Genomic DNA, 27,900 nt, shown 5'->3' with positions numbered 1-27,900 from the left:
TTTATTTAGTTTTATTTATATCGTCAGTAATGTTTCGTCATTTTTATTTTTATTTATTATTACATATTTTGCGATATCTAAAGGACAATGGTAATTTTTGTATGGGAGCTGGCCCTGGGACCAATAACGATGAGTCATATGTCATTGGAAAGGTATTTTTGCGTAGATCAATTGTTTTTATGGCGCCAAGACTCAATTCGCTGTGGGAAAAAAGTTATAGCCATAAATGTAGAACAGGGTTAAAATAGCTTAATAGACGGAGAGACGACCGTCGAGCGACTTAGCTCATACGGATAGAGGGTAAAATTGGTGTCAAATGAAAGATAAGTTGATAGAGAAAATGAAAAAATAGGGTTACCGTTTTTAAAATGGGAACTTCCCATTTAAAAAGAAAAAATGGTATATTACATATCTTTGTAGTATAATCAAATAAGAACATTTTTGAAATGCCAAATGAAAGCTAAAATAGTGAAAAAATTAATAAAATAATATAAGGAATGTTGGCCTACAAATATGGCAACCCTATTAAAATTAGCGAAAAAAAAAACACATCAAAAGAGCTTTTTTATTTAAAATATTATGTACAAACCTTTGGGATATTCTCTTCTATCTTAAACCTGTCGGGTGCGACCTCTAAAATATGAGCAAGTACTCGGCAACCCTACATGAATGCTAAGAAACACAGAAAAACAATTTTTTTTTTACAAAAATGTATGGAATTTGATAGAGTTAAAGTTCAAAACATTACATATGATATTACACATTTTGGCCAGTAAAAATAATATTTTTAGTATTTCTAAGCATTTGCGTAGGGTTGCCGAGTACTTGCCCGTATTTTTGACAGCAAAAGATGAGAGCAGAGTTTAGCTTTTTAGTCCATATAAAAATTGTACTCTGTTGTTCCAAAAAGATTATTTTATTTGTTTTTTTTTTTTTTTTTTCTTTTAAAATAGGGTTGCCACATAGAACTTCCCATTTTAAAAGTTTTAACCCTATTTTTGTCATTTTCTCCATCAACTTATCTTCCATTTGACACCTGTTTTGCCCTCTATCCGTATAAGCTAAGTCGTTCGACGGTCGCCTATACGTCTTTTAAACTATTTTTACCCTGTTCTACATTTATAGCTATAACTTTTTTCCCACAGCGAATTGAGTCTTGGCGCCATATAAACAATTTCCGATGACATATAACACATCGTTATTGGTCTCAGGGCCAAAATTACCATTGTCCTTTGTAGTAAACAAATTTCTTTGACTCACTTTGGTCAATTCCTCATCTGCAGTTTTTATACAGACATAAGAGTTGTCCAACGAAGGAGTGTTCCCACCAAGGCACTTCCAACAAATGACGGTAGCGGAAGAATTCTTTTTTAGAATCAACGGTAGCGTCACCAGTTCCAGTAAGGCCGAACTACTTGGTGAACACCTTATACGAGCTACTCAGACATATTCAGAGCACAGGTCTATAAGGAGCGGCTTAGCCAACCTCTCGTCCGCAAACGGACGGATTTACTGATGACGACCCTAGCAAACGAAAAGATTGGAGAAGGAGATACAACAACGAGCTTAACGGGTTGTACAAGGACGCTAACCTAGCCAAGAGAGTGAAGGTGCAGCGCCTGAGATGGCTAGGTCACGTGGAGCGCATGGACAACAATGCTCCGGCCCCGAAAGTTTTCGACTCCAACCCAGAGGGACGGCGCAGTAGAGGAAGACCTCGTCTGAGGTGGCGCAACCAAGTGGAAGGGGACCTCAATCCAATTGGCGTGCGCAACTGGAAGCAGCGAGCTAAGGATAGAGCTGGCTGGCGAAGCTTGTGGGTTGAGGCCCAAATCCACAGAGGATTGTAGCCGCCTTACGGCGCTGGTCACCCTAAGTAAGTAAGTAAGAGTTGTCCAAAAACACCTGAGATTTATTTGACTATAGAACATATTTATTAGATCTTCTTGGTTTAAAGCAAATGTACAGAATATAATTCAATACAACGTGGAACGTTATGCTCCTCACGAGTCACGAATGCTTAGTTATCCTAATAAATACACTGCGATTCACTTGAATAAAGGCAGACATTTTAGAAAAGAAAAAAGCGATTGGAGGTTTGGTAAAGTAACTTACCAGATTCAAGGTTTTGGTATTTCTAAAAGAAATTTATGAGAAACAATATTGCAAAAACAAAAACCCAAAACAGTAACCGTGTGGCTACAAGTTGCGTTTTTTGCAACTCTTCACAAAACACAGTGATTCACTAGAATAAAGGCAGGTTATCAAATCGAGTAAAAATGATGAAAAACCGTGTATCAAACTGGTTTTAGTTTTAGAAAAGTGAAGCGTTATGGACCAATATGGACCAAGAGCTGTTATTATTAACCACGAAAAAGGAGAAAATCGAAGTTTGCACTGGAAATCCATTTTCACAGTGCAAAATCACGGACGAAAGTGGAGAAATTACATAAAATGCTTGGTAACATCTTAAAAAGAAAGAAATCATAGTTTTCCATAACATTTAAATTCGATGAGTATGAAGGCTAGTCCAATGAACTTTCATCTTGATCCAATATGCATCAGTTTTATTTCTATTGCGATGTGATTTCGGGCATTTTAGTTGATTGTTGCACATTATAAAAAGTATTGTTTCCTATTACACTTTTTAGCGACCTTTGTTGGTGATGCAAAAATGTACCTCCTTTCGAAATCTAAGAAATAGGACTAATATCGTTCTGAAACATTTTATATGGTTTGTTTTCCATCCAAAAACCACTCACCACCCCATTTTTATTTTTTTTTCAAATGCAACCGTAAATAATGAACTTTTTATTTTACCCTATTTGACCATAATAGTGTTCGTATTCTGCATTCTGAGGCTTTTTAAATATTGTACACATTTATAACTTCAGTGAAGGTACAAATCATCACACTAACATCAAATAAAGACCACTTTTCGTTTGATTTTAGCGCCAACGTTTATGGAACGTGGAGCTAGTTTTTGAATTATTTTTCTCTTGGCTCTTTGTCTAGGTGCCCTATGCTTTACTTTTACATTAAACTAGTGATTTAGGTTAGTTTCAAAATATTCTCATACAAATTTAGTGTATTTGCCAACACCATTCACGACTGTGCATAGTAGAAGTGCATTTTTAATTTAGCTTCTATTTTTGCATTTTCTATGGTACCTAATGGTAGGTCCTAGCGCAGATTTTGTTAAAATACACAAATTATTACAAAGTTTCACTTTTCTATACTAAAACTAATTTTGTCCATGTTTTTTTTATCATTTTTACAAAATTTAAAAGCCTGTCTTTATTCTAGTGACGCAAAAAAAAAAAAAAAACACAGTGTTTTGTGACGACATGCGAAAAAATGGGAAGAGATACAAAATAATTGTTAGTTTTTGGCATATGAAACTCACATTAAAAATAAAAAAAATTTAGTTATGTGGATTTCCATTTGAAACTTAGATTTTTGTAGCAAATCCAATGATCTCTTTCTCTTGTGGCAAATAGATATTGCCAAATGATTTATTTGTTTTTGTAACTGTGTGCGAGCAATTGTTCCATATAAAGCCTAGTACGCTGCTGAAGCGAAACGAAATTTTCCATACAAAATTTCGTTAACGAAATCTTGAACGGAAAATTTCGATTTGCTTTTCGTTTTCACTACGCAGCTCTAGCGAAAAATTCGAGAGTTTTCACTCCTTTGTCACTTACTTTTTATTTTTCTGTGCATTTTTCTTGAGTCTAAAAGAGCAGTGTTGACGATTTTTTCACTTATAATTCATTCATTTCTTGCTTTAAAAATTATTATCTTTTGATTTTTCTCGATTTTAAATTAATTTTGAGTTTTATTATTTTGACTTTGACAGAATACTCGATGATATTTTTTCGTTGGCATTTTCGTTGTCGACTTTGAAGACTTGAAAATTTTTCGTTTCGTATCAGCAGTGTACTAGGCTTTATTGAAATCGTGGTACTTTTTTTTCAGGATTCGTAGTACGAATTATTATTATTAAAGAGATCAGTGATGGAAATCGACATGACATACTAGCATCTCCCAGTATTTTCGACAAGAGATACAAAATAATTGCTAGTTTATCTTTTTGGCAAATAAAACTCATATTAAAAATAAAATTAAATAAAATTATTTTGTGTACAAATAATTCTTTTATTCTCAACAGAACGCACTCATTTTTAAATATCGAAATAGAAGCAGTTTCCCAATTTAATTTAAATTTTCATTTCCCACAAAAGTTTTGTTTCTGATCTTTTGTCAAAAAATACAGGGAAATACTGGTATTTCAAATTCTTTTTGCCAAAACAGAACAATTTTATTTTTGTGATCCGAGAACCGAGATCTCAGAAAATTTTTGGAATCTGGGGTGACATTCGGGGTGAGATTCTGTATGGCGAAAACGAACAAATGTTTTCGTGTGTGCAAAAGGTTTGATTCATACAACTTGAAAAACGAAAGAATTTGTTCTGAATCTGTCGAAAATTTTCTTTCGTTTTTCAAAAACGAACGATCGTTTTTTATAGAATGTACCCCCTGTATCGCAAAAGCGAACAAACGTTTTCGCGTGTGCGAAAGATTTACTTCATGGCCTGGGGCCACATTCTGTAAAAAACGAAAGCAATCTTTCGTTTTTCAAAAACGAAAGAAATTGTGCGATAGCTGCAGTTCACATTCTGTATCACTTTTCGTTTTTTTTATTCTCTTCGCAAATGTGTCAAAAAAAGTATTATTTGATTGTGTATGTAAGTCTTCCTAGGTATGAGAACTTTGTTGAAATCGATAAGAAATCGATAACAAAACTAAAATATTGTAATATTTTATTCCGGGTTCACAATAAAACTTATTTCGTTTATTTTAACTTCCACTTATCTTTCCGTTCAAATAAGAACACACTTTATTTCAAATCAATTTACTTTTATTATTCGCTCAAACAAACACACTTTTCAATCACTTTATTTACTACTAACAATTTCCAACACTTTATTTCACTTTGTACTGTACTCTTTCACATTCAAGATTAAACTGTATCCGGTCGGTGTCCACGCTGCCCTTTTATACCTGAAATTCGGAATTCGAGAATGTCTTCGAAGGTTCTCGTCTTTGCTTCTCGAAGCTTCCTTTCCAAGAGGGGGCGCTTCATACTTCCAGTCCAGTGGGATATTTTGGGATATTCAGCAGTCGAGGGAATTTCTTTGGATGCGTTCAGAGGGTAGTTTCTTAATTACTAAAGGTCCGTTCACATTTCTACCTTTACTGTAGCAGGTAGTGTGTTCAGACTTTTATCTTAAAAGTAGTTCGGTAATTCATCGTTACATTGCCCCCCTCTTAGGATTGTTCGTCCCGAACAACTCCATTGCTACTTTCACCATTATAACGATGTAAACGGTCACAATGAACTACCTTTAATTTGCCTCTTACCCCTCTCTGTATACGGTAAACCACGTCGTTGATTCTGGTTATTACTGTGTAAGGGCCTTCCCAGTTTTGTTGTAGCTTTGGTGATAGTCCCTTTTGTCGGTGGGGATTGTAAAACCACACAAGTTCTCCTTCTTGAAACCCTGTTGCTGTCGCTCGCGCGTCATATCTTGTTTTCATCCTGTCACTAGACGCTTTTATATTTGTCCTTGTCCGTTGGTGAATGTCAGCCAGTGTTTCTTTCAGGTTATCAACATACTCATCTATTTCCTGTGGCTCATTTGGAACACATCCGAATTTTATCTCACTTGGCAGCCGTATTGTAGAACCAAAAAGGACTTCCGATGGTGTATGTCCAGTGGAACTATGTGTTGCACTTCTATAAGCCATCAAGAATAATGGAATATGTCGATCCCAGTCTCGTTGATTATCGTTGACTACTTTTGACAGGTGTTCTTTAAGTGTCCTGTTAAATCGCTCAACCATCCCATCAGATTGTGGATGAAGCGGTGTTGTTCGCGTCTTCTTGATGCCAAGGAGTGAGCAAACCTCTTGAAAAATCTTAGATTCGAAGTTCCTTCCTTGGTCGGAATGAAGTTCCATGGGTACTCCGAACCTGCTCACCCAATGAAAGACAATCTTATCCACAACTGTTTTGGTTTCCTGGTTTGGGATGGCAAATGCCTCAGGCCACTTGCTGAAGTAATCCATCACTACGAGGATATACCGGTTTCCTTTGTTGGTTTCGGGAAAAGGACCTGCCACGTCTATTGCAATCCTCTCAAAAGGTGTGCCCACATTGTACTGATGCATCTTGCTTTGCATTTTTCTAGCTGGTCCTTTGCTAGCTGCACAAGTATCACATTTTCGGCACCACTTTTCAACGTCTTCTCTCATACGTAACCAGTAGAATTGCTGGCGTACCTTTTCCAGCGTCTTGTTGATGCCTAAATGGCCTCCAGAAGTTCCCTCGTGCATCTCTCGGAGAACATCATTAACCTTTGACTGAGGTACGATTAGTTGCATTACATAAGATTTACCATCTGCGGATTCCCACTTACGCCTGAGTAACCCTTCTTGCACATGAAGTGAGTCCCATTGTGCCCAATATGCTTTGAGATTGGGGCTTCGGTCGGAGATGTCGGCCCATTCTGGTTTCTCTTCATGTTCCTTCCATGCAAGGATGGGTTCGATGTCCGAATCTTCCTGTTGGGCCATCCTGAGTTCTTCATTACTCCAGCCGCAAATGGGATCAGCTCTCGTTCTTCTTACAGCGACAACTTCCTTTTCCTCTAGCCGTGTGCAATGCTTGCAGTCTTGCTTGCACGGGCGCCGAGATAATGCGTCTGCATTTGAATGTAGCTTTCCTCTTCGATGTTGAATCTGACATTGATACGTCTGGAGTATCTCGATCCATCTTGCTACTTGACCCTCTGGATTTTTGAAGTTCAAAAGCCAATTTAGTGCACCATGATCTGTGCGAAGAAGGAACTTCTGTCCATAGATGTACTTATGGAAGTGCTTTGTTGCCAATACCAGAGCTAGAAGTTCCCTTCTGGTCACGCAATAGTTTCTTTCTTGTTTCGAGAGTACCTTGCTGAAATAGGCAACGACCTTTTCTTCTCCGTCATGAACTTGCGATAAAACAGCACCAACTCCAACATTACTTGCATCTGCGTCAATGATGAATTGTTTGCCTGGAGTCGGATAGGCCAACACAGGAGCTTCACATAACCGTAGCTTCAGTTCCTGAAAGCTTTTCTCACACTCACCTGACCATTTAAAGGGTTTACCCTTCTCCGTAAGCTGGTGCAAGCTTTTGGCGATTCTCGCAAAATCCTTCACGAACCGTCGATAGTACGTTGCCAGACCGAGGAAACTCCGAAGTTGATGCTTGTCCTGAGGGGTTGGCCAATTCTTCACAGTGTCAACTTTTTCTGGATCAGTCATTACTCCTTGGGATGAGATGATATGCCCCAAATATTTAACCTCGGTCTTGAAAAGTGCACATTTCTTTGGATTTAACTTAAGATGTGCTTCTCGTAGCCTCTGGAATACAGCCTTTAGGTTTTCACAATGGTCATCAAATGTTTTCCCGTAAACGATGACATCATCCAAATAGACTAGGCAAGATTTCCAGGTTAATCCATTTAAAACGCACTCCATTAAGCGCTCAAAAGTAGCTGGGGCATTACATAGCCCAAACGGCATGACATTGAACTGCCACAGACCATTTCCTGTGGAGAAAGCCGTCTTTTCTCGATCTTCTGGATGGATTTCTACCTGCCAGTAGCCACTCTTCAAATCCAAAGTCGAAAACCATTGTGCTCCTTCCATTGCATCTAGAGTATCGCTGATTCTTGGCAGTGGGTAGCTGTCTTTCTTCGTCACATCATTCAGCCTGCGGTAGTCGACACAAAATCGAGTGCTTCCATCCTTCTTTTTGACGAGAACTACCGGTGATGCCCAAGGGCTTTTGGAATTTTCGATCAGCCCGTCTTTCTTCATTGTCGATATCATTTCTTCAACTTCACTTTGTTTGGCCAAGGGGAGACGTCTTGCTGGTTGACGAATCGGCCTAGCGTCTCCTGTATCGATTCGATGCTGCACCAGTTGTGTTCGGCCGTATTGCCCGCTGGGTGAAGAGAAGATATCAGCATATTCATGAAGAAGCCTTCCAGCAACATTAAGCTGATGTTGACTCAAGTTGTCTGATTTGAGAATTTGAGTCTTTAGTTTCTCAGAGTTCATAGTCATCTGGGTGTCCATCTCGTTGATCTTAGTTATTGCGGACACAGATTCACATTGCCCAACAACTTCTCCTTTCTTAAGCTTGATTGGGTACGGTTTGATGTTAAGTATCCGTACAGGTACCATGTTGTTCTTTGGTGCCACAAGAGTCTTCCCGATGATGATGTTTTCGGAACTTTGCTCAACTTCTGGTTCGACCATGAGGTATCGATGGTTTCCACAGTTCCCCTTTAACTTCGTCCACACAAAAACTTCTGAAGAAGGAGGCAGGCACATGTCTTCTTTGATGACAGTTCTAATTGTTGTTGAGTTTTCGCTGCCATAGACCATTGGAATCTCTACATTTCTGTATTTCAGGACTTGATTACCGATATCCAAAATGATTCCATGCTCCTTCATAAAGTCGATTCCAATGATGCACTCGTCACATATATCTGCCACCAAAAACACATGTAAAAACTTTAGTTCTGCTATACGGATCTCAAGACGAACTTCTCCGTACACTCTTGCTGCTTCTCCTGTGGCGGTCTTCAGACGATAGCTGTTGATGTTATGTAGCCACGTCATCTTTACCAAGTCTCTTCGTACAATAGAGGCGGTGGCACCGGTGTCAATTGTAGCCACGTGTTGGTTATTGTTTATGGTTGCCTCTACTGTCAGACTTTTGTTGTCTCGTTTAGTTTGTGAGACTTGAATTGTGGTTCTGGGGCCATCGATACCAGAAACCAGCTTCTGCCCCTCGAAGTTGGTTCTTACAAGTTGAGGATGAGTGTTGGTTGTATCGCTTACCTGTTGTTGGGCAATATTCCTGTTTCCACAGTGCTGGCAAGCACTTCTTCTTGGTGGCAATCTGCACTGCCGCTGGAGATGTCCTGTCTTGTTACAGTTCCAGCATCGAGCAGCTCCGTCTCGCTGGTTTCTTTGGAATGCGAGTTTTTGACAAGAGCATTCCTCCACTGTAACTTCTCTTACCCGATGAACGCCTTGAGAAGCCTGTTCTGCTGCTTCCATAGTGAGTGCAAACGCTAATGCTTCAGGAAGGGAACGTTTTCCAGCTGTTCGAATTGCTCGCTGAAGATTTATATCAGATACAGCACGTACAAAGGCTTCTGTCGCAAACTGATTGATAATGTCGTCTCCTGCTGTCGGATATGCCAGATGAGCTAACCTTTCAATATCTGCTTGGAGTTGTTGCAGAGTTTCTCCTCTTTTCTGGACTCTTGTATTGAGTTGGACGCGGAAGACTTCCTGCATATGGCCATCTCCAAAGCGTTTTTCAATGACCTGGACAAGAGCGTTAAAGTTACCATTCTTTTCTGGTGGTAAAGTTTGTAACAACTCAGCAGCAGGACCTCTAAGAGCAAGAGTCAGCGCTATACATTTGTCTTCGTCATCCCAGCCATTTGTTGTGGCAGCTGCCTCAAACTGTTTCTTGTAGATCGACCAAGAACTTTGTCCATCAAAGGTTGGTGGATGCATTTCCTTCTTCTTTGAATACTCACCAGAACTTTCTCGGGCCTTAATTTTTCGAACCTTGTCCAACTCTTTAGTAATGTCTTGGAATTTCTCTTCGAACTTTGTGTGCATTGCCAACAGCTTTTCTTTGTTTTCTTCAACACGCTCGTCAAGAGCAGTGAACTTCTTCTCGAAATCACCAAGCTTTCCCTCTAAAAGATTTTTCTGTTCTTCTAGAAGATTCTTTTGCTCATCGCGATGTTCTTCTAGATGTTTCTCCATTTTTTCGAGAAGATTCTGTTGTTCACTCTTTTGCTCGGTACGTTGTTTCTCAATTTTTTCGAGAAGATTCTGTTGTTCACTCTTTTGCTCTGTTCGTTGTTGTTCCATTTGTTCTCTTTGTTCATTGCGTTGTGTCTCAATTTGTTCAAGAAGATTTTTCTGTTCATCCTTTTGTTCTTTACGTTGCTGTTCCATTTGATCTTTCTGTTCTTCAAATTTTGCAAGGAGAACAGCCATCATGGATGACATATCGGAACTAGTACTTACTCGTTCTTCTACCATTTCAACTTCGAATTGAAATGTATCCAAATCTTCGTTTTTCTGGGTTAAATAATCCTGCAGGCGAATAATGAGGTCATTTTTCGATCCAGCAGTAGGAAGACCTCGTTTAGTTAATTCCGCCTTCAGCTCAGTCAAACTTAACTGATTCAATGTCTTACCCATTTTAACTTTTCAAAACGCGAGCACTTTTACTTATTTCAAAATGTTTTACACTTTGTTTATTGTTAAAACACACGCGCACTTTTTATTTTATTCGCGAAATTATCTGATTCGCACAAATAAATAAGTTTTATTCCACTTTTCTGACACCAATGTAATATTTTATTCCGGGTTCACAATAAAACTTATTTCGTTTATTTTAACTTCCACTTATCTTTCCGTTCAAATAAGAACACACTTTATTTCAAATCAATTTACTTTTATTATTCGCTCAAACAAACACACTTTTCAATCACTTTATTTACTACTAACAATTTCCAACACTTTATTTCACTTTGTACTGTACTCTTTCACATTCAAGATTAAACTGTATCCGGTCGGTGTCCACGCTGCCCTTTTATACCTGAAATTCGGAATTCGAGAATGTCTTCGAAGGTTCTCGTCTTTGCTTCTCGAAGCTTCCTTTCCAAGAGGGGGCGCTTCATACTTCCAGTCCAGTGGGATATTTTGGGATATTCAGCAGTCGAGGGAATTTCTTTGGATGCGTTCAGAGGGTAGTTTCTTAATTACTAAAGGTCCGTTCACATTTCTACCTTTACTGTAGCAGGTAGTGTGTTCAGACTTTTATCTTAAAAGTAGTTCGGTAATTCATCGTTACAATATTTTGTAGAAAATCGAAAAGATGTACACGATTTAAGGCCAATAATAAAGATCTACGTAGCTAAAAAGTTCATTATAAAAATATTGTTGACTGATTACTAAGTAAATAAATCTTGCAATTATGAATTTTTGAATTATGTCAATAAAATAAATTCAAAAGTCCCATGCCTATCCCATCAAACTTTCAAATTTCATTTTGACTTTTAAAAATTTTACATTTGTGTTTATATTTTTGATGAATTAGTTGTCATTTTTTTGTATGTAATTTCGTCCAAATGTAAGTATTTATACCAATTTATCTCTGGAAAATGTAATTTGTCTATAATTTGTCTTTTGAACTAAAGGACTTCATTCACAACAACAAGAAACAAAAAATTGCATGCAATGATACATATACATTATACATACATATGTAAATGCCGGAGCTGTTGCGGAGGTCGACACAATTTAAACCGCAGTAATATCTGCCGTGAAGTCTCGGGAACAACTGCAACATATTTACATTATTAACAAAATGAAGAGACGTTATACAATTTACACTGCAACCAAAAATAGGATTAAGGACGCGCTCGAATAAAGCGGAGACCCCCAAAAATTCAAAAAGTGTTTACATTTATGTATACAATTTTTATCCGGATGTTTGGACAGTCTGCAATAAAAGTTAAAAATTTGTGATATAAAATATTTTTGCTTTATTTGGAATATTTTTAAAGCAATTTTGAATAATAAACCTCAGAAACGATGAGAAACGTCAGCCAATACCCTTTCGTTTATTTTCTTTCGCACGCGCGAACGATTTTTTTTCGTTTTTCAAGTTACATGAAGCAAATCGTTCGCACAAACGAAAACGTTTGTTCGTTTTCGTCATACAGAATGTCCCCCCTGAAGTAAATCTTTCGCACACGCGAAAACGTTTGTTCAATTATGCGATACAGAATGTCACCCCTGGATACTTTTGGACACCAAATCGATAATGACATCATTTTAAGCCTAGTACGCTGATGATGCGAAAAGAAAAATTCCATACAAAAATGACGCAACGAAATCTTAAACGAAAAATTTCGTTTTCGAATCATTCAGGCCATGTCCATCCGATAAGTTGTATAGTGTGAATCCATCTACTATCACAATGCTGGCAGTGCCTCTTTCCGCTGCTTTCAGATAAATGACATCTCTGTAGCTGTACCTAACCTACCTGTACCTTTGCAGCTGTGCCACTGCAACAAACCTATTATTTTGTAAAAGAATAAACAACTAAGAAGTTGAGATTCGAAAGTGCGTTAAATTAAATTTATAAGAAAAAAAAACTAAACACTAATAAAATGTCTGGAAAAACGATGATTGTTGTGATCGCTTCAATAATTGGTGGAGCTTTAGCTGTCGCTAATTATATATTCGAACAACGAAGATATTTAACAAACAATCCTAATGCAACTGGAAATGATTTCCATGTGTATCAGTAAGAACATAAATTTATTTATGCTATAAAACATGATTAAAATTTATTAATTTTATTTAGAGACCTTAGAACCTGCCCTGTTTGCATTGAAGACATGGATGTAGAAAATGCATCATCTTGTACTGTACTAAATTGTGGACATTATCTTCATCGAAGTTGCTTGCTAGAAATGGACCAATCAAGAGGATTGTTTGAAACAAATAAGTGTCCTGTTTGTCGAACACCAATTAAATTTAGTTAATTATTATTTATATCTAATGTTCAAAATGTACCTACTTAACTACTTTTTTGTATAAATAAGTAACTAGCAAGGGCTAGTTCTAAGAATGTGTTTCGCCATTCGGCGGATTAAGTCTGAGATTCTTGACTCAAATTATTTCACCGATTTGGGTTGGATTGGCGGAGCCAACTGGCTCTTGCAGTTTAATGATTGTCGTTATTTATCTTTTTTTATAAAATGTAGATTAATTTTTAAGAATAAAAATGTTAAGAATTTTTGAAATTATGCATTTTTAATTGCAGCTTATAGTTGGTTATCAATTTGAAAGTTGAATATTTTTAGTAATTTTGTTAAAAATTGCAATAAATACCAATATACCTATATTTTTGTATCATGAACAAAATGTGACATTTTGGAAATGGGGGAATTCCCGAAAACAGATGTGTACAGCAAATCTTTATACGGGTATTCCCTGAATCAAAGAGGGTGGTTCACAAATAACATCCCTAAAATTTACTTGTGAGGTTATGATGTGTTTACACGTAAAATGAGTTGGACATGATTGAAGGAAAATTACACTCCGTGTCACTTGAATAGAATCTGTAAGATTATTCCTCTCGACAAAGGAAATTTAGGAAATTTTAATTTTTTGCTAGATTAGTTTATATTCGCTATTTTCGTTTCGCTTCAGCTCCGTTAAACCCCAAAATCTCAATACTTCAAATTATAGCTTAAAAAAATAGCTTAAAATTATTGCATAAGGAGTACAGCTATCGAGTCGGTTTAAGATTTATTTCGTTGAAAAATATCTACATATATTTAATATTTGGCAAGTATAAGCCTCCTACATATAATAGCCAAGGTTCTGGAGCCAGTCTAAAACCATGAAAAATAAGTAAAATTACCAATTTTTTGTTTTGTTTTTTTTTTTTTTTGAAGAGAATTTTTTTATTTGGGAAATTTTCAAAAATTGTTTTTAATTCAGGGATAATTATTACGTAATTTTCAATATTTATTGAAAAATGACTATTCTTAAGCTTTAAAATGCCGTTAAACAAAAAGATATCTTCAATAGATGCAAAACTATAGCAACATGAAAATGACGTTTTCCTAAAGTTCGAATGCGGGTAGTGGGGAAACCACGCAACTCGACTAATCTTCATATGGCGTTTTTTTTTAAGCTCTGAGGAAATCTCTGAGCGATCAGAAAAGAGCTCCGAGCAGATTATATTCGGGCTCTCAGATTTTTAATGTGAATTTCCATTTGCCTTAAAAAATCAATTATTTTTAATCATTTTTGATCTTCTGTCAAAAATACTGGGAAATACTGGTATCTTAAATTCTATTTGCAAAAAAATCATTTTTTATTGATCTGAGATCAAATTTTCTAGATCTCGATTTCTAAAGAAATTTACACCTATTTGCACACGCACTTTCACTTGAGTTCTATCAATCGCATCGTCAAGATTGATGTCTTCAGGCTAAGGGAAAATGACATAGCATCAGTCCTTATATTCAGAATTTGATTTTGTGTTAATTTAGCCTACTCACATAAATTGCAAAACTCGCGATATTTGGCCCTCGGAAAACATATAAAGCCGCGACATAAAGCTGCCAGACTTTTGTATTCGTTATTAAAACGCATAAGGCTATAAAACTGCATACTCACATTTTGGTTATACCTCCACTCCAAAAATTTGCTGTGGGCTCTTAAGGATAAAAACTACACTCAGGAGCAAAAAAACGGAATCAAATAAATTATTATTATTAAAAACAAAAACTGCAATGGATAAAACAAAATTTCTTCAAGTCTCATGGTATCATTTAAAAGCTTTAATTTTTTACTTTGAATTGTTGGTAAAAACATAAGTTTAAATGTTAAATTTTCTTGATACTTTCTGCTTCAATTTCATTCTTTTTTTCCTTACGTTACTATTGAAGTTATCTGCCAATAAATTGCACTTTTTTTAAATGTTTAATTTTCCAGATACTCTCTTGGCATTTTTAATTGGCAATCCGGAATTGTTCTTCGATTCGGAATCCCAATTGAACAGGGGTGAGATTCTGTATGGCGAAAACGAACAAACGTTTTCGTGTGTGCGAAAGGTTTGATTCATACAACTTGAAAAACGAAAGAATTTGTTCTGTATCTGTCGCAAATTTTCTTTCGTTTTTCAAAAACGAACGATCGTTTTCGTTTCGTTTTTTATAGAATGTACCCCCAGTTTTTGTTTATTCCGAAGAATCTGAAGTTTGGTGTAAATGTATTGGTTATATAAATTATAACGGTTTCTATAAGAACTATTTTCCTTCTTTCAAGATCTTTTTAAATCTTTTCGATATCTTCTTTATTGTTCGAGATATCGTCAGTTTTTTGGCTTATTGTAATGCATCAAACAGATATTACATTTTCATCTACATTTTGATAAAAACACACTTAATTCATTTTAAGATATCTCGGGCAGTAAAAAAGATATTGCAAAGATTTAAACAGTTCCTGAAAAAAGAAAAATAGTTCTTATAGAAACCATAACATCAAAAGTGGTAAAAAAAAACGGTTTTTTGCATTTTCTAACGGTAATATAAATATTTGAGTTCACCACACAAAAAACCTTCAGAAAAGTATATTTTGGTTCATGTGGGGAAATCTTGTTAACTTCAAAATAAGTCAAAAAACTAATAACGTTAAATTTTGAAAATTAGTGAACGTTAAATTTTGAAATTAGCGAATGCAAGTGGTTGAAAGGAATTCGACATCAGAAACTTTTGAACTTCATAAAGAATGGACAATTTAAATTTAGAGCTGCAATTTATTTTCTCTACATCTTTTGTAAGCTCGTGTTCAAAATTCTATGGATTAAAAAAAAAAAAAAAAGAAAAAATGCACACATTAATTTTATTGTTATGTTTAACGCATATTGTTTTTTTTTTTTAATTACTTTTCATAAAAGGTTCTTGGTACATAATTCTTCGATAATATTTAATTTTATATATTTGATCATTCTATGTAATACAATTAAAACATTTTATTTTATTTTATTTTTTTAATTTATTTACAAAATATTATTTTCACATTTATAAATTTAATTTTATTTTTATTTGTTAATTCAAATTATAATAATTAATAAAAATACCTTCATATATATATATATAATAGAAAAGAAAATTTAACACAAATATATAAATACTGATAAAGACCTCCGCGATCCATAAATAATTTGTATTTTGAATGTGAAACACATTTTTGAAAAATGATTTAAAAAAAAAGAAATAACTAAATTATTTACATATAAAATCGAAATAAAAACATAAAAAAAAATATAATCATAATAAAAAAAAAAAAACAAAGCCACTTTTCCTTATTAATATATATGTATGTAGTATATATATATTTCTATAAAGGTATGTATGTATATATTTAATATAATGTATTTATCGTTGATGTATTTATTATTCAATATTTTCACGGAGGTTTATTTTGTTTTCTTATATATAACTCGGTTTTTATTTAATGTTTTTTTTTTAATTTTATTTTTTTCTTCAGAGTAACATTATACAAACAATTCGATAACCTATAATAGACTATATATTATTATTTGATGTACATACAAACAAGATTATTAACATAACAAATATAGAATAAAAAGGCTTTAACAGTAATTTTGGTTTATTTTGTTTTTTCTTTTTTTTTTCAATGTAATTTATAATTGTTTCTTTTTTTTTTTAAATAATAAAAAATAAAACTATTCAAATATATATATAAACATTAATTTATTTGTGAGATATTTATTGAAGCCTTTTATATCGACCACTCTGTTTGGATGTGAGATTAGGGCTTCCAAGACACAATGCCAATACACAAACTCTATCTTAAGCTTGATATATCCAATGTATTCTGCCTTAAAATCCGTGTGGTATTATATGACAGATAACCTAAAGGTTTTTATTTTGTGGCGAAATCAATTTTCTGATAAAATAGCCGCCCCCACACTAAAAAAACACTAAATTCTCAGAAGTAAAGAGTTCTTGAAAACAGAAAAAAAACAAGAGCTTTGTTTTGTGGTGTGTGCCAAATCCTGTTTGTGCTTTGTCATCAATTCGCTAGGAATGCAGCAAGTACCTAAGTAACTCCTCACTTAAGACTTTTAGATAGATACATTTATGTGTAAAAAGAAAAACTTCTTTCACAATAATTTGGTATAAAGGTTTAGACAACTATTACGACTTGCGAATCGCAAGAAAAATTTGGCGAATCAAAGTAATTGGGTCTATACAAGCGATTCGACGTTTTAAAAATGATATTGGCTCATCGTTTTACTTTATTTTGACTGCATTACGAGCCGAACGTCAAAGTTTTCTAATCCGCCACATGAGTGCTTGCAAAATCATTCGACTTGATTAGAACGTATGAATATTGAGTCTAAAGGGGCCTTTAAAAACAAATAAATTTTGCTTATATCCAAAACGTATCTCGTTTTAGTTTCTCAGTTACAAGCTTTGCTTTTCCATAAGCGAATTTGTTTTTTTTTTTTTTAAGATATTTGATTCTGTCATATTTCATAACATCTTTGAAAAGTCTAATTTTCCTTGACCTTTATTATTGAATGTTTTAAAAGCAAAAGCTTAACAATATTTATGGACGGCCGATAAATCCCACAATAATAACTATGACCAGCTTATAAAGTTGATCCTATCGCAGAAGTGCAAAACATACAAATACATAATATATTAGTATAATTTTTTTTAATAATTAATTATATTAAAAAAAAAAAAACTATTCATAAAATTTAGAAAGCAACAACAATTACTGAAGAAAAATAGATATTTTATAATACAGAAAACAATTATCATCTGGAAAATAAAGCTCCACAAAATTGGGCCAATATTAAAGTTTTCACTCTTGCGTTTTTTATTTTTTTTAAATAAACAAATATATTATTATTGTTTCTTTTGTAATAAGAGGTATAAAGTATGAAATAACTTAACAACGCAAGATTTACATTTAAAAATATAATTCGTTTTGTTTTTATCTTATTATTTTTCTTTTCATTTCTTTAAATTTATTTCGATAACAACAACAAATAAAAGTTATAAACAAAAAAAATTTCAACAAGATTTATATTAAATAAACAAGAAAAAAAAAATTAAAATTAATTAATTAGGAATTAAAAAAAAAAAATAATAATCAGTCCATTGTTGGTTTGTTGTTTTTTTTTTTCTTATATACTCCAAACACTTATTCTGTTTTTGTATGCATATAAATATATATAGCATGTGTTACACAACATTATACATTAAAAATTAACATTTTTGTATATATAGCAAAAACAAATTTGAAACAAAAATATACATTTATGCGCGCAAACATTATTTTATATTGATTTTTTCACATTTAGATACTAGAGTAAATGTTTTTGTTTTTTTTTTTATATTTTTTTTGTGTTTGTTTGTGTATAGTAATTTGTATATTTTATGTTATGTGACAAATATTATTTATATATTAACTTCCAATTTAATGAAATAATAATTTTTTTTAAATTTTATTTTATGTGTTTTGTTAAAAGATAATTCGTTATTCCCACAAAAACAAAAAAAAACGTTTAAAAAAAAAATAAAAAACAATAAAAATGCTGGGAATTTTTTGCATAGTTGATTTTGTTTTTTTTTTTTTTTTTTTTCAAAGCATTCACCTCTCATTGTTTCAGAGGAGTGCCATTTTGATTTGCTCTTTTGCTTATTTCATAAATATGTTCTGAAGTTTCTTTCGTTTTTATTAATTTCATTTTATTTTTAAGCACCGACAAAGCCATAGACTTCTAGAACTCGTATTTCAAAATCACCTGTGGGACACAATGGTGGATTGTTGAAAGTTTTACAACTGTCTGTTTTGCCAAAGCGAATATTTTCATCCATCCAAATAGCTTGACCTTCACTGTAATATAAAAATGAGAAAAAAATATTAATAAAAATATACACATGTTATGGATTTTCAATATTCACAATTAAACTAAGTGAGCTAAGTTTTATGAAATCTATTGAAATCTGTGGGCATTAGGGTTTGATACGAATATCTTCTTAACGGTTAAAGCAATCAATTTAATGCCAGGGACTTTTTTTTAGAACGTTTAAGCCTTTACAAGAATACATCTTGCTAATTTGATAATAATGAATTTTCAGTGAATTAGAAAATTTTGAAAAGTAAAAAATGTTTTTATAATTTTTTTAAACTTTGACCTCGAATATCTTTCAAATGGTTAGATTAATAAAAAAAGTTAATAAGACCTTTTTTGTACAGCGTTCAATTTCCTACAGGAATATGTAAAGAAATTTGCTAAAAAACCGATTTATAAAAAAACAATATTTTTTTTAGTAGAAGATTGATGAAAAAATGGAAAATTCCGAAGCAGAGGACCTTCCCATTAATATAAAGAGCTCATATTCGGAGCATATATATTTCGAAGCATAAAATCAAAAAAAAAATCGATTTTTTGACCCACCCTAATACATATATTAGTTTTTTCGGTAACGTCTGTAAAGATTTCGATTATATTTTCAGGGTTTGTTCTTCTAGGCGAGTAAGCAAATTTGGGAGTACTTTTATAATAATCCCCCTAGTGTCACGCCCATTTTACTTTGTTGCAGTAAGTTATTAATGATACATTACGACGCACATAGGAGACGCTTGTGAGAAGAAAAACTAAAAAAAATAGTATGAAATTTAATACACCCAAAATGTGAAAAAATTAAGTATCTAAAATATTAGACCTTCTAGAATGGAACCATTGTAATTTTAAGGCTTAGTGAATCCAAATGCATTAATATCAATAACAAAATTTCTGGAAAATGTTAACAACCAGTTAAAATTAAACGTAGGACGTATGAGTGATTTTTCTAAAAGTGAAAATTTCACTCGCAAATTATTTTGTTAATCGCAAAAAATCGCACCCAATTTTTTGATATTAAATTTAAAGAATAGTCAAAGTTATCATAAATCTATGTATCAAAGCAGAATAGGAGGGAATACTATAACAAAACACTTAGACTTAAAAAAAAAAGTAATACAAATATCTATATGTGGCCGACTCTTTTCCCACTGTCATTTACTCTAACGAAAAAAATTTAATATTTCCATAACTACTCTTTAATTATTATTCAATACCTGCAATTGTATTTTTCATATGAAAATTTAATGTTTAAAAACACACTTGCTCACAATCAATCTCTAAATATACTCACCAAATCAGCAAAAATTACAAAAAAAAATCCAGAAAATAAACAGCTGACTTTGAACTTGTTTTGACACACCAAACACTTTACCACAAAAAAAAAGAAGTGCATCATATGATCCCATGTATATTTAGCATCCGCTTTGTAAAAACTTTGATTCAAAATTTTGATTTTTAGAAAATCGACTTTTGTCCAGCTTTTCCACCAGAATACTCCTATGTGCGACGGTGCTCAACGGTTGGGATTGTATCAGTAATGGACCTGTATCCTATCATTTTAAAAGCTCTATTTTGAATTCTGTCCAAATAACTCAAGTGAGTCTTAGGAGCACCTGCCCAGATACGGGAGTTATACTCGAGCTTTGGACGAATATAATATGCTTTATAAATTGTAGCCCCATGAGAAGGGGTGAAATATTTCTTACATCTCCGGAGGAAATCTAAGCATTTCGCAGAGTTTTTGGCCACATCTAATATGTGCTCATTCCACAGGAGGTGGTTTGTAATGGACATACCTAGAATCGAAAGCTGATCAGTTTCCTCGATGTAAGTACCACTCACGGATAGTGGCAAAGGGGGAAGGTTTCGTTTTAACGATAGTTAGCAGCATTGTGTTTTAGAAGCATTAAATTCTACGCGGTGGAATAAGACCCCATTGGACAATGCATTCGAGATCAGAATTTAATGTGCCTATCATATTTTGCCGCTGATGTTCCACACACGAAGGACAGGGGTGTGAATCCTCAAACGAATATGAGAAGCTGAGGGTACTATCGTCAGCGAAACAATTAAGTGGATTAGAAGTTTCAGAAAGCAGATCATTAATGAAAATGAGGAAGAGAGTCGGAGACAACGGAGCCCTGGGGCACACCAGCGGTTATATTATGGGTTTCAGACTTGAATCCATCCAATACAACTTGAATTGAACGGTTCGAAAGGTAATTTCTAATCCAATGAAGAAGAGATTTATCAATGCAAGCATTTTCGATAAGAGAGCTTGATGCCAAACTTTATCAAATGCCAAACTTTATCCAGCGCAATAATCTTACTTTCTCCAAAACGATGTAAAGATCACTGATAAAGACCATCAAATCACCAGTGGACCTATTGCTACGAAAGCCATACTGCCATACTGGTCATTAAGAAGCTTCCGTAATGGAAGTAATTTTAAAAAATCCGCTCACTTTTCTTGCATATTGATCTTTTTTTACACACATTAAACACCCAACTGGTACCATCAATAAAAATACGTTTGTAGTTCATTGAAGTTGTTCCAGTCATTGAAGCATCCATCTGGTAATATGAATACACCATTACAATAGTTACACTTAATGTCACGGCTTGATACTTTATAACATGATTTGAAAGAAGTGAGGACTCGAATTCACAACTGAATTTCTTAACAACATTTCGTGTGAGGCCTGAATTTTCCGTGACTGTGCACAAATCTCAAAGACCAAATTTTGAAATCGTTCAAGTCTACTTGATTTCTTTTTATGTATGTGATGTTGTATATTGTATTGTATGTGGCATTTTCAAGTGTAAAATTGGGATTAAAAAACAATCCGTAAGTGGAAGAGTTGCAATTAGATGAAAAGAAAGTATGTATGGTAGTCTGAAATAGAACCCATAACAACTTCGATTTAGTTAATATACCATGAAGGATATTGGAACCCACTATTACCCATAATCCACTTAAACGTTTAAAGGCTAAACAACAATTCTGTACTTACCCTCCACCAATTGTGATCATTTTTGCATCAGCCGCCATAAACAGTTCCGATGAATGTCCCAATCCTTTATCACCTTCGATGCCAACCCAAGGATATTTTGCCCTCTCTGGATAAAGGGAAAATAAAAAGGTTTCACCTGTGCCAAAGTAGGCCTGTCTTTGGCCTTTGTCGTCTTTGACATTACGCTCAAACCATCTTGAAGAGCAATAGGCTCCAAAAACCTTAGCAGAAAATAAATTTTGTTGTTATTTCATTAAAATAAAAAAAAAAATAGTAAAAAACTTACCTCATTATTGCACGTTTTGATCATCATTAAAGTCGGTTCATGTTGCTCCACCCGAACATAGAATGTTGTCAATGAGCAACCATGCTCTTCGGTTGTATACAGCAGTACGGGTTGGTACATTGTTATCCTAACTGGCAGCCATGACCAGAGTGTAAAGAGCTGTGCACAAATTATAATATCGCATATTAGTCACAAAATATTATTAATTATAAAAAAAAAAAATCAAATCAAAAACAATAATTCTTAGTAGAAAAAAATACAACATTTAAAAATTATTTTAAATCGAAAAATATTTTTAGAAATTAAAAAACTTATTAATGAATAACATAAAAAATAAAATTGGAAAAAAGATATCGAAGCAGAACACAAAAAAGGTTCAACTGAATAAAATAGAAAATTATAAAATATGAAAATACTACATTATGATTCACATAATAACTACACAGATTGTGGAATGATAAGCTTTAAAAAACATGGATATATTGAGGAATACAAAATTTTAAAGGAAATATTGGGTGTACAGTGGATAGATATAAATAAAAGAATCTATAAATTATTAAAAATGTTTTTTTTTTTCTGTTTTGTTTTTACGTGGTTTGTTGTATAGATTAAAGTATAATGCGTACGACTTCTGTGCTTGCTTAAACGTGGCGTATTTGTAGCGAAGATCAGTTTTTTTTTGTTGTTGCTGGAATCATATTTCTAATATTAAATATTTTTAATAAGTAATAACCTTGAATTGCTTTTTTAACTTTTCTATGACTACTTAAACATTAACAGAGTCTTATATAGAATCTGGGGAACTATCAGAGCTGGGGATGTTCGTCATAAACGGTAGTAGCGAATGCAAAAGTGAAATATTACTTTAAAGACACTAACAAGACAGAGTTCTGGATAATAAATTATGTTAGAAAACACAACAGGCTATATGGGCGAAATCGACTTAGTTAGAAAACTGAGAATACAGCGGATAAGATGGCTGGGACATGTGGAGCGAATGAACACCGACACAGCAGCCCGTCAAATTTTCGTATCCAACCCCAATGGACAACGTGGAAGAGAAAAACCTCACCTTAGGTGGCGTGGTCAATTGGAGAACAACCTCAAACAACTTAATATGCGCAACTAGGGACAGCTATCTATGGACTGAATTGGCTGAAGAGGTTTGTCCGTTAATGACGATATCTATCCTGGACAGTGAGCGCCAGGAAATCAGGATTTCGAGTAAAATGTTTGTCTAAGAATCACAGAGTGGAATGGAAACCTAAAAAAAAGTAGAAATTAGACTGAACTATAAGAAAGTGTTGGCGAAGAGCACACTTGATCGCTAGTTTTAAAGAAAATAGTTTGAAATTTACTTCAGCATATCAAAGGTCAATTATGAATATTTTATATAATACATATCGGGATATCATTAAGAATGTAGTAGGAACCACTGAAGGTAACCAAAATAATAACTGGAAAAGGTGAAAAGATGTACAAAGTACATATATAAAGATAAATGATTAGCAAAACAAGGAAAGTAAAGAAACGATATACATTAATAAATGATGTAGAAGGAAAAGAAGATGCGCAGAGAAAAACAAACGTTAGCGATCAAGAGATCCCAATTGGGTTTTAAAAGGAGGATATCAAATATGGTTCTTAAAACAGGAACCTAGAACAAAACACTAATAAGAATTTATGAAATTAGCAGGTGACCAGAAGTTTATATATGAATTTAACAAGTGATAAATGGCATAGATTCAATAAAGATTCATCTAACGAAAACGGTTAAAAATTCCTTACGGGGAAGAAGATGCGTTCACTTTAAAACAATTCTTATCCCGCTTTAAAGTTGTGTGTTAGAAGATGAGCAGAAAAGGTGAGTTCATAGTTTTTTCTTTGTAATAGAAAATTTCTTTAGCAGTTATAAATTTTTATGTGCGGATAGTACGACCAAATACAATAACCATTTCTATAAGCTGTACAAAAATCTTACATTGAGCGAATGGACAAAAATGTTTCTGACTGAATCTTTTAATTTCAACCCCCAGATTCAAGGCGAAATAATAGACAAAGTCATGGAAAAAGCCAGAGCGCTTGGTTAAGACGACCTCAACCAACACTCTAGAGATTGTTTCTCAGAAAGATACCTTTCATTAATCTGGAACTCAATAAATAAATAGAGACTATAGTGTCTCTTCCTTCAAATGCATTTTTTGAGGAATTACATTTTTGAACTATTGTCTTATGACAAAAGAAGTAAATTTAATAACTAAATATTCCGTCTTAGTGAGGTTCCCGTCGGAGCGGACATTTGTCCGATTTCGCACGAATCGGAGAGTTTTTAGCTGTCCTCGAAGTATTATTCGTACGAAATCGGAAAGATACCTCGCTATGGCCGATTACTATTTCAATGTTCCAGTTATTGAAATCTACATTTTTAGAGGTTTCACAAGGTTAGAAGAGGTGATGCCACTCAATATCATCTCACTTGTAGTCTAACACATATCTTCATTACTAAATTAAGTTAATTAAGCATTCATTATATTGGAATAATTCAAAATTAGTAACAAAAGCTTTATCAAGTAGTATTCGTGTATTGACTGCTTTTCTAACATTATTTTTATTCTAAATTACTTAAATTTTATTTTTCAATAATTAATTTCACTTATTCTTATCATCTATGTAAATGCAATCCTACTTTAATTTATTATTATTGACAACGTCTTTGCTTAGATTTAAAAATTTTGATTTCTATTCGTTACCATTAAATGTGAATCATTCGTTAATCGTTTCCATTGTAGCGTCTGAAGATCATCTCTAGTCAAAATATTCTTTTGGTTTTTTTGAAATAAAGTTTGAAAGTTTTGTTTTTTTATTTAATAATAATAAATTTACTGAGAAAAAAGTTTTCTTTTTTTTTAATAAAATATATTGAGTTAAGATAAATCAAAACACTTCAAAGTTCAAATATTAAGCTGGGGTTATTTTTTTAAAGCAAAAACTGTTAAGTCTAAACAGTGGCAAAGTTTATTTTAAAAAATCTCATTTGGAATGCAAGCGAAGTCAATAAATTTTTTTTTTTGTTTAGGAGTATTTTGTTTGTGTTGAAAGCATGTTATAAAGTGTTTTTCTTTCGATTCTCTACATACTTAGAAGACATTTATTTTAAACTAAGAACATTAAAAAAAATTTAAAACATATAGAATTAAAGTTCAAATAAATAAGTTCAAATAATAATAAATCTAATGATTTTAACCGAGCTATATAGAACAGATTTCTCGGAAACCGCTCTGGCGATTTCCATAAAATGTTCAGGGTTTGTTCCTGTAGGCGAGTAAAAAATTTGGAAAGTACCTACTTTAAGAAAAATCCGCCTCCTGTCATAACTAATTTTCTCATAAATTAGTTTTTTTTCGGAAAGGGCTATAAAGATTTAAAGGAAATTGTCAGAGTTTGTTCTTTTAAAGAATAAAAAGATGGAAGTAATTTTAGAAAAATCCACCCACTTTGCCTACATATTCTACTTTTTATATTTTTCGTCATCAGCACCAGTTCTTATGTTAAGAATGTTAATTTTAGTGAATTATCCTATAGCTGATGATACCCGGGTAACCGGTTACCCGGGTAGTACCCGGGTACTCGAGATAATCGGGTAATGCCCGGGTACCCGGGTACTACGCGATTACCCGACTACCCGATTAACCGGGTATAATTTGTCACTGAATTTATCGGAATTGCTTCCTACTTTTACCAAATATTTTTCCACGACTAGTAAAATGGTTTTGAAAAAGTGATAAAGATAGTAATATAATTATTTTTACTTGTATTTTCGGTTACCCGGTTACCCGGGCACCCGGGTAATTTCGCTTACCCGGGTACCCGGTTACCCGGGTAATAGCCATTTTACCCGCGTACCCGGGTACTCGGGTAATTTACTACCCGGGTACAAGCTACCCGGGTAACCGAGTACCCGGGAAGCATAATGCCCGGGTCGAATCATCAGCCCTAAATTATCCTCCAAATTTGACTTTTAGTCTATTAATTAGACTGCTAAGTTTCGATAATGAACAAAAAATGGAAATCTAGGAAAACTGTTAATTTTCTAAAAATTCATCCTCTAAACATACATTAATAGGTACACTGTTTTCATTGATATTTGAACCCATATTCAAATCAATGGCAACATTGATGAGATTCAAATGATATTACTCTATTCGCTTTAGCGCTCTGATGTGATTCAATTTTAAAATATGCATGTAAATTGTAATGAAGAATTACAAAAGCAATTCTTCTGACATACACCACTGTTATTTGCCAATAACATTTCCATTTCCTCCCAAACAAAAAAAGACACAGTTCAAACCTGTACCTCACGTGAACTTTTCTTATAGAATAAGAACTGGATACTCATTCCGTAATTTTCAAAACGATCGATGATCAAGAAAACTCCGTAACTCCATTAATATCGTCTCGTCTGTTATAGTGAAATTGCATACTTTTAAGTACTAATTGGGCTATTATTTAAGTTACGGAAATTAACGCCATTGTCGAAACTATATCGTTTGTCGATAATCGAGTAACAAAATAACCCCCTGGTAAAAAAACAATCATTTTATCGGTTTAACTTATAAACCAGCTAAGACATCGTGGTACTTTTAGTCTTAAAAGACAAAGTTGGAGTAAAAATTAAAACTCCTGAGCTACCAACATAAAACTTAATTAACTCCCTCAAACTTTTCTGGCACTTGTCTAGACTGATGTCAGCGAAAGTCGTTTGGTTGATTATGTGTCGATGAAAAAACGAGAACCATTGTAGAATATCGTTCTAGAAACCATAAAATCTAATTATTTGTTGTTAACTTATTGATCTTCATTAAGAGAATTTACCTCATCTCAGCCTTTGTTTTTCATTTTAAAACTATTTGGCTTTGGTATCTCCTTTTAAGTTATTTCCTTTGCTACTGACGCTAATATGAAAGGTAACCAATACCCCTTGCGGTCGAATTATCAAAAAACACCTTCATTTGATTCAATCTTTAGATATAACTGGTTCGAAGACTGATTTGATTTGATGTTCATATTCATTCATCTAACAAATTAATCGTTTCTAGTAAAAGTTATTTCTTCAAGTTAGAACAAAAAAAAAATCAAATTGTCTAGTTCTTGAACTCAAGAAACTTTATAGTAATTCAACTAAAAATAAAGAAAATAAAGCTTAAAAAGACATTTAACAATTATAAAAATACACACATCGCGTACTTAAAGGTTTGGCGAAACATTTTAAGCAAAACTTGTTTGTAAAAAAAAATTAAAATTATAAAAATGCTTTTTAAAAGATATTTGTTCACATTAATATTGATAACAAAATTAATAGATATCATAAAAAATGTGTGTAGAGGGTTTTGTTTTGTTGTGTGTTGTAAAAGATTAAAAAATCTATATGACTCAACTACTATTACAAACACAATATCTTATTATTATTTGAAGGATATCAAATTAGTTTATTAAAAAAATGAAAAAAAAAACGAGAAAAAAATTAATATAGTAGGTATTTTCCTTTAGACATACTTTTTTTTCAAAAATAATACAAAAAAAATCTGGTGCGAGAGATAGATAGGTATAAAATCACATAACTATCGATTTACGGAACATTCTCTAAAAACAGTACACTTACATCTTCACCACTGGCTATTCGACTTTTTAATGACTGAACCGGATAAACGCCCATAGCGAGCACCCTATGACCAGGAGATTGTTCGCCCTTATTTTTTTTTTATTGTTTTTTTTTTTATATTTTATATTATTTTGATTGATTTCATATTCAAATTATAATTGTATTATATATTTTTGTTTTGTTTATGAAAGGAAACAAAGGGTGATGGGAAGGATTGGTAAATACAAAATAAAAAGAAAAACATCGATACAAATGCATTAATAAACACATTGAAAACGTGATGGGTTGTGGTTAACAAATTAAC

General features: G+C 33.3%; 2 protein-coding genes across 12 annotated transcripts in view; one reads left to right on the top strand and one right to left on the bottom strand.

Moving 5' to 3' along the window:
• Positions 1–12,196: 12,196 nt before the first annotated feature.
• Positions 12,197–12,971, top strand: LOC129905926 (uncharacterized). Its single transcript, XM_055981553.1, has 2 exons — positions 12,197–12,469; positions 12,530–12,971. The coding sequence occupies exons 1-2, from the start codon at positions 12,333–12,335 to the stop codon at positions 12,708–12,710; spliced, it is 318 nt and encodes a 105-aa protein (XP_055837528.1). The 5' UTR covers positions 12,197–12,332; the 3' UTR covers positions 12,711–12,971.
• Positions 12,972–16,648: 3,677 nt separating this feature from the next.
• LOC129907091 (GTPase-activating protein skywalker) overlaps positions 16,649–27,900 on the bottom strand; it is a 150,465-nt gene continuing 139,213 nt past the window's right edge. For 6 of the 11 annotated variants that reach the window (XM_055983147.1, XM_055983151.1, XM_055983148.1 and 3 more), the window contains 4 exons: positions 27,597–27,683; positions 21,935–22,093; positions 21,649–21,869; positions 16,649–18,621 (listed from right to left, as the gene is read on the bottom strand). In XM_055983147.1, coding sequence (XP_055839122.1) covers positions 18,480–18,621; positions 21,649–21,869; positions 21,935–22,093; positions 27,597–27,683 — 609 coding nt within the window. In that variant the 3' untranslated portion in view covers positions 16,649–18,479. Of the gene's footprint in view, positions 18,622–21,648; positions 21,870–21,934; positions 22,094–24,684; positions 24,754–27,596; positions 27,684–27,900 lie in introns of all 11 variants that reach the window. The other 5 variants (XM_055983154.1, XM_055983156.1, XM_055983158.1 and 2 more) reach the window with 2 other exon arrangements.

Source organism: Episyrphus balteatus, chromosome 1 (genome assembly GCF_945859705.1).
Source record: "Episyrphus balteatus chromosome 1, idEpiBalt1.1, whole genome shotgun sequence".
Taxonomy (NCBI): domain Eukaryota; kingdom Metazoa; phylum Arthropoda; class Insecta; order Diptera; family Syrphidae; genus Episyrphus; species Episyrphus balteatus.
This window is presented reverse-complemented; position numbering and strand designations above follow the sequence as displayed.

Coding starts and splice junctions, on each gene's coding strand:
- LOC129905926 (XM_055981553.1), top strand. CDS start 12,333: ATGTCTGGAAAAACGATGATTGTTGTGATCGCTTCAATAATTGGTGGA. Junction 12,470..12,529: donor AATGATTTCCATGTGTATCA/GTAAGAACATAA, acceptor AATTTTATTTAG/AGACCTTAGAACCTGCCCTG.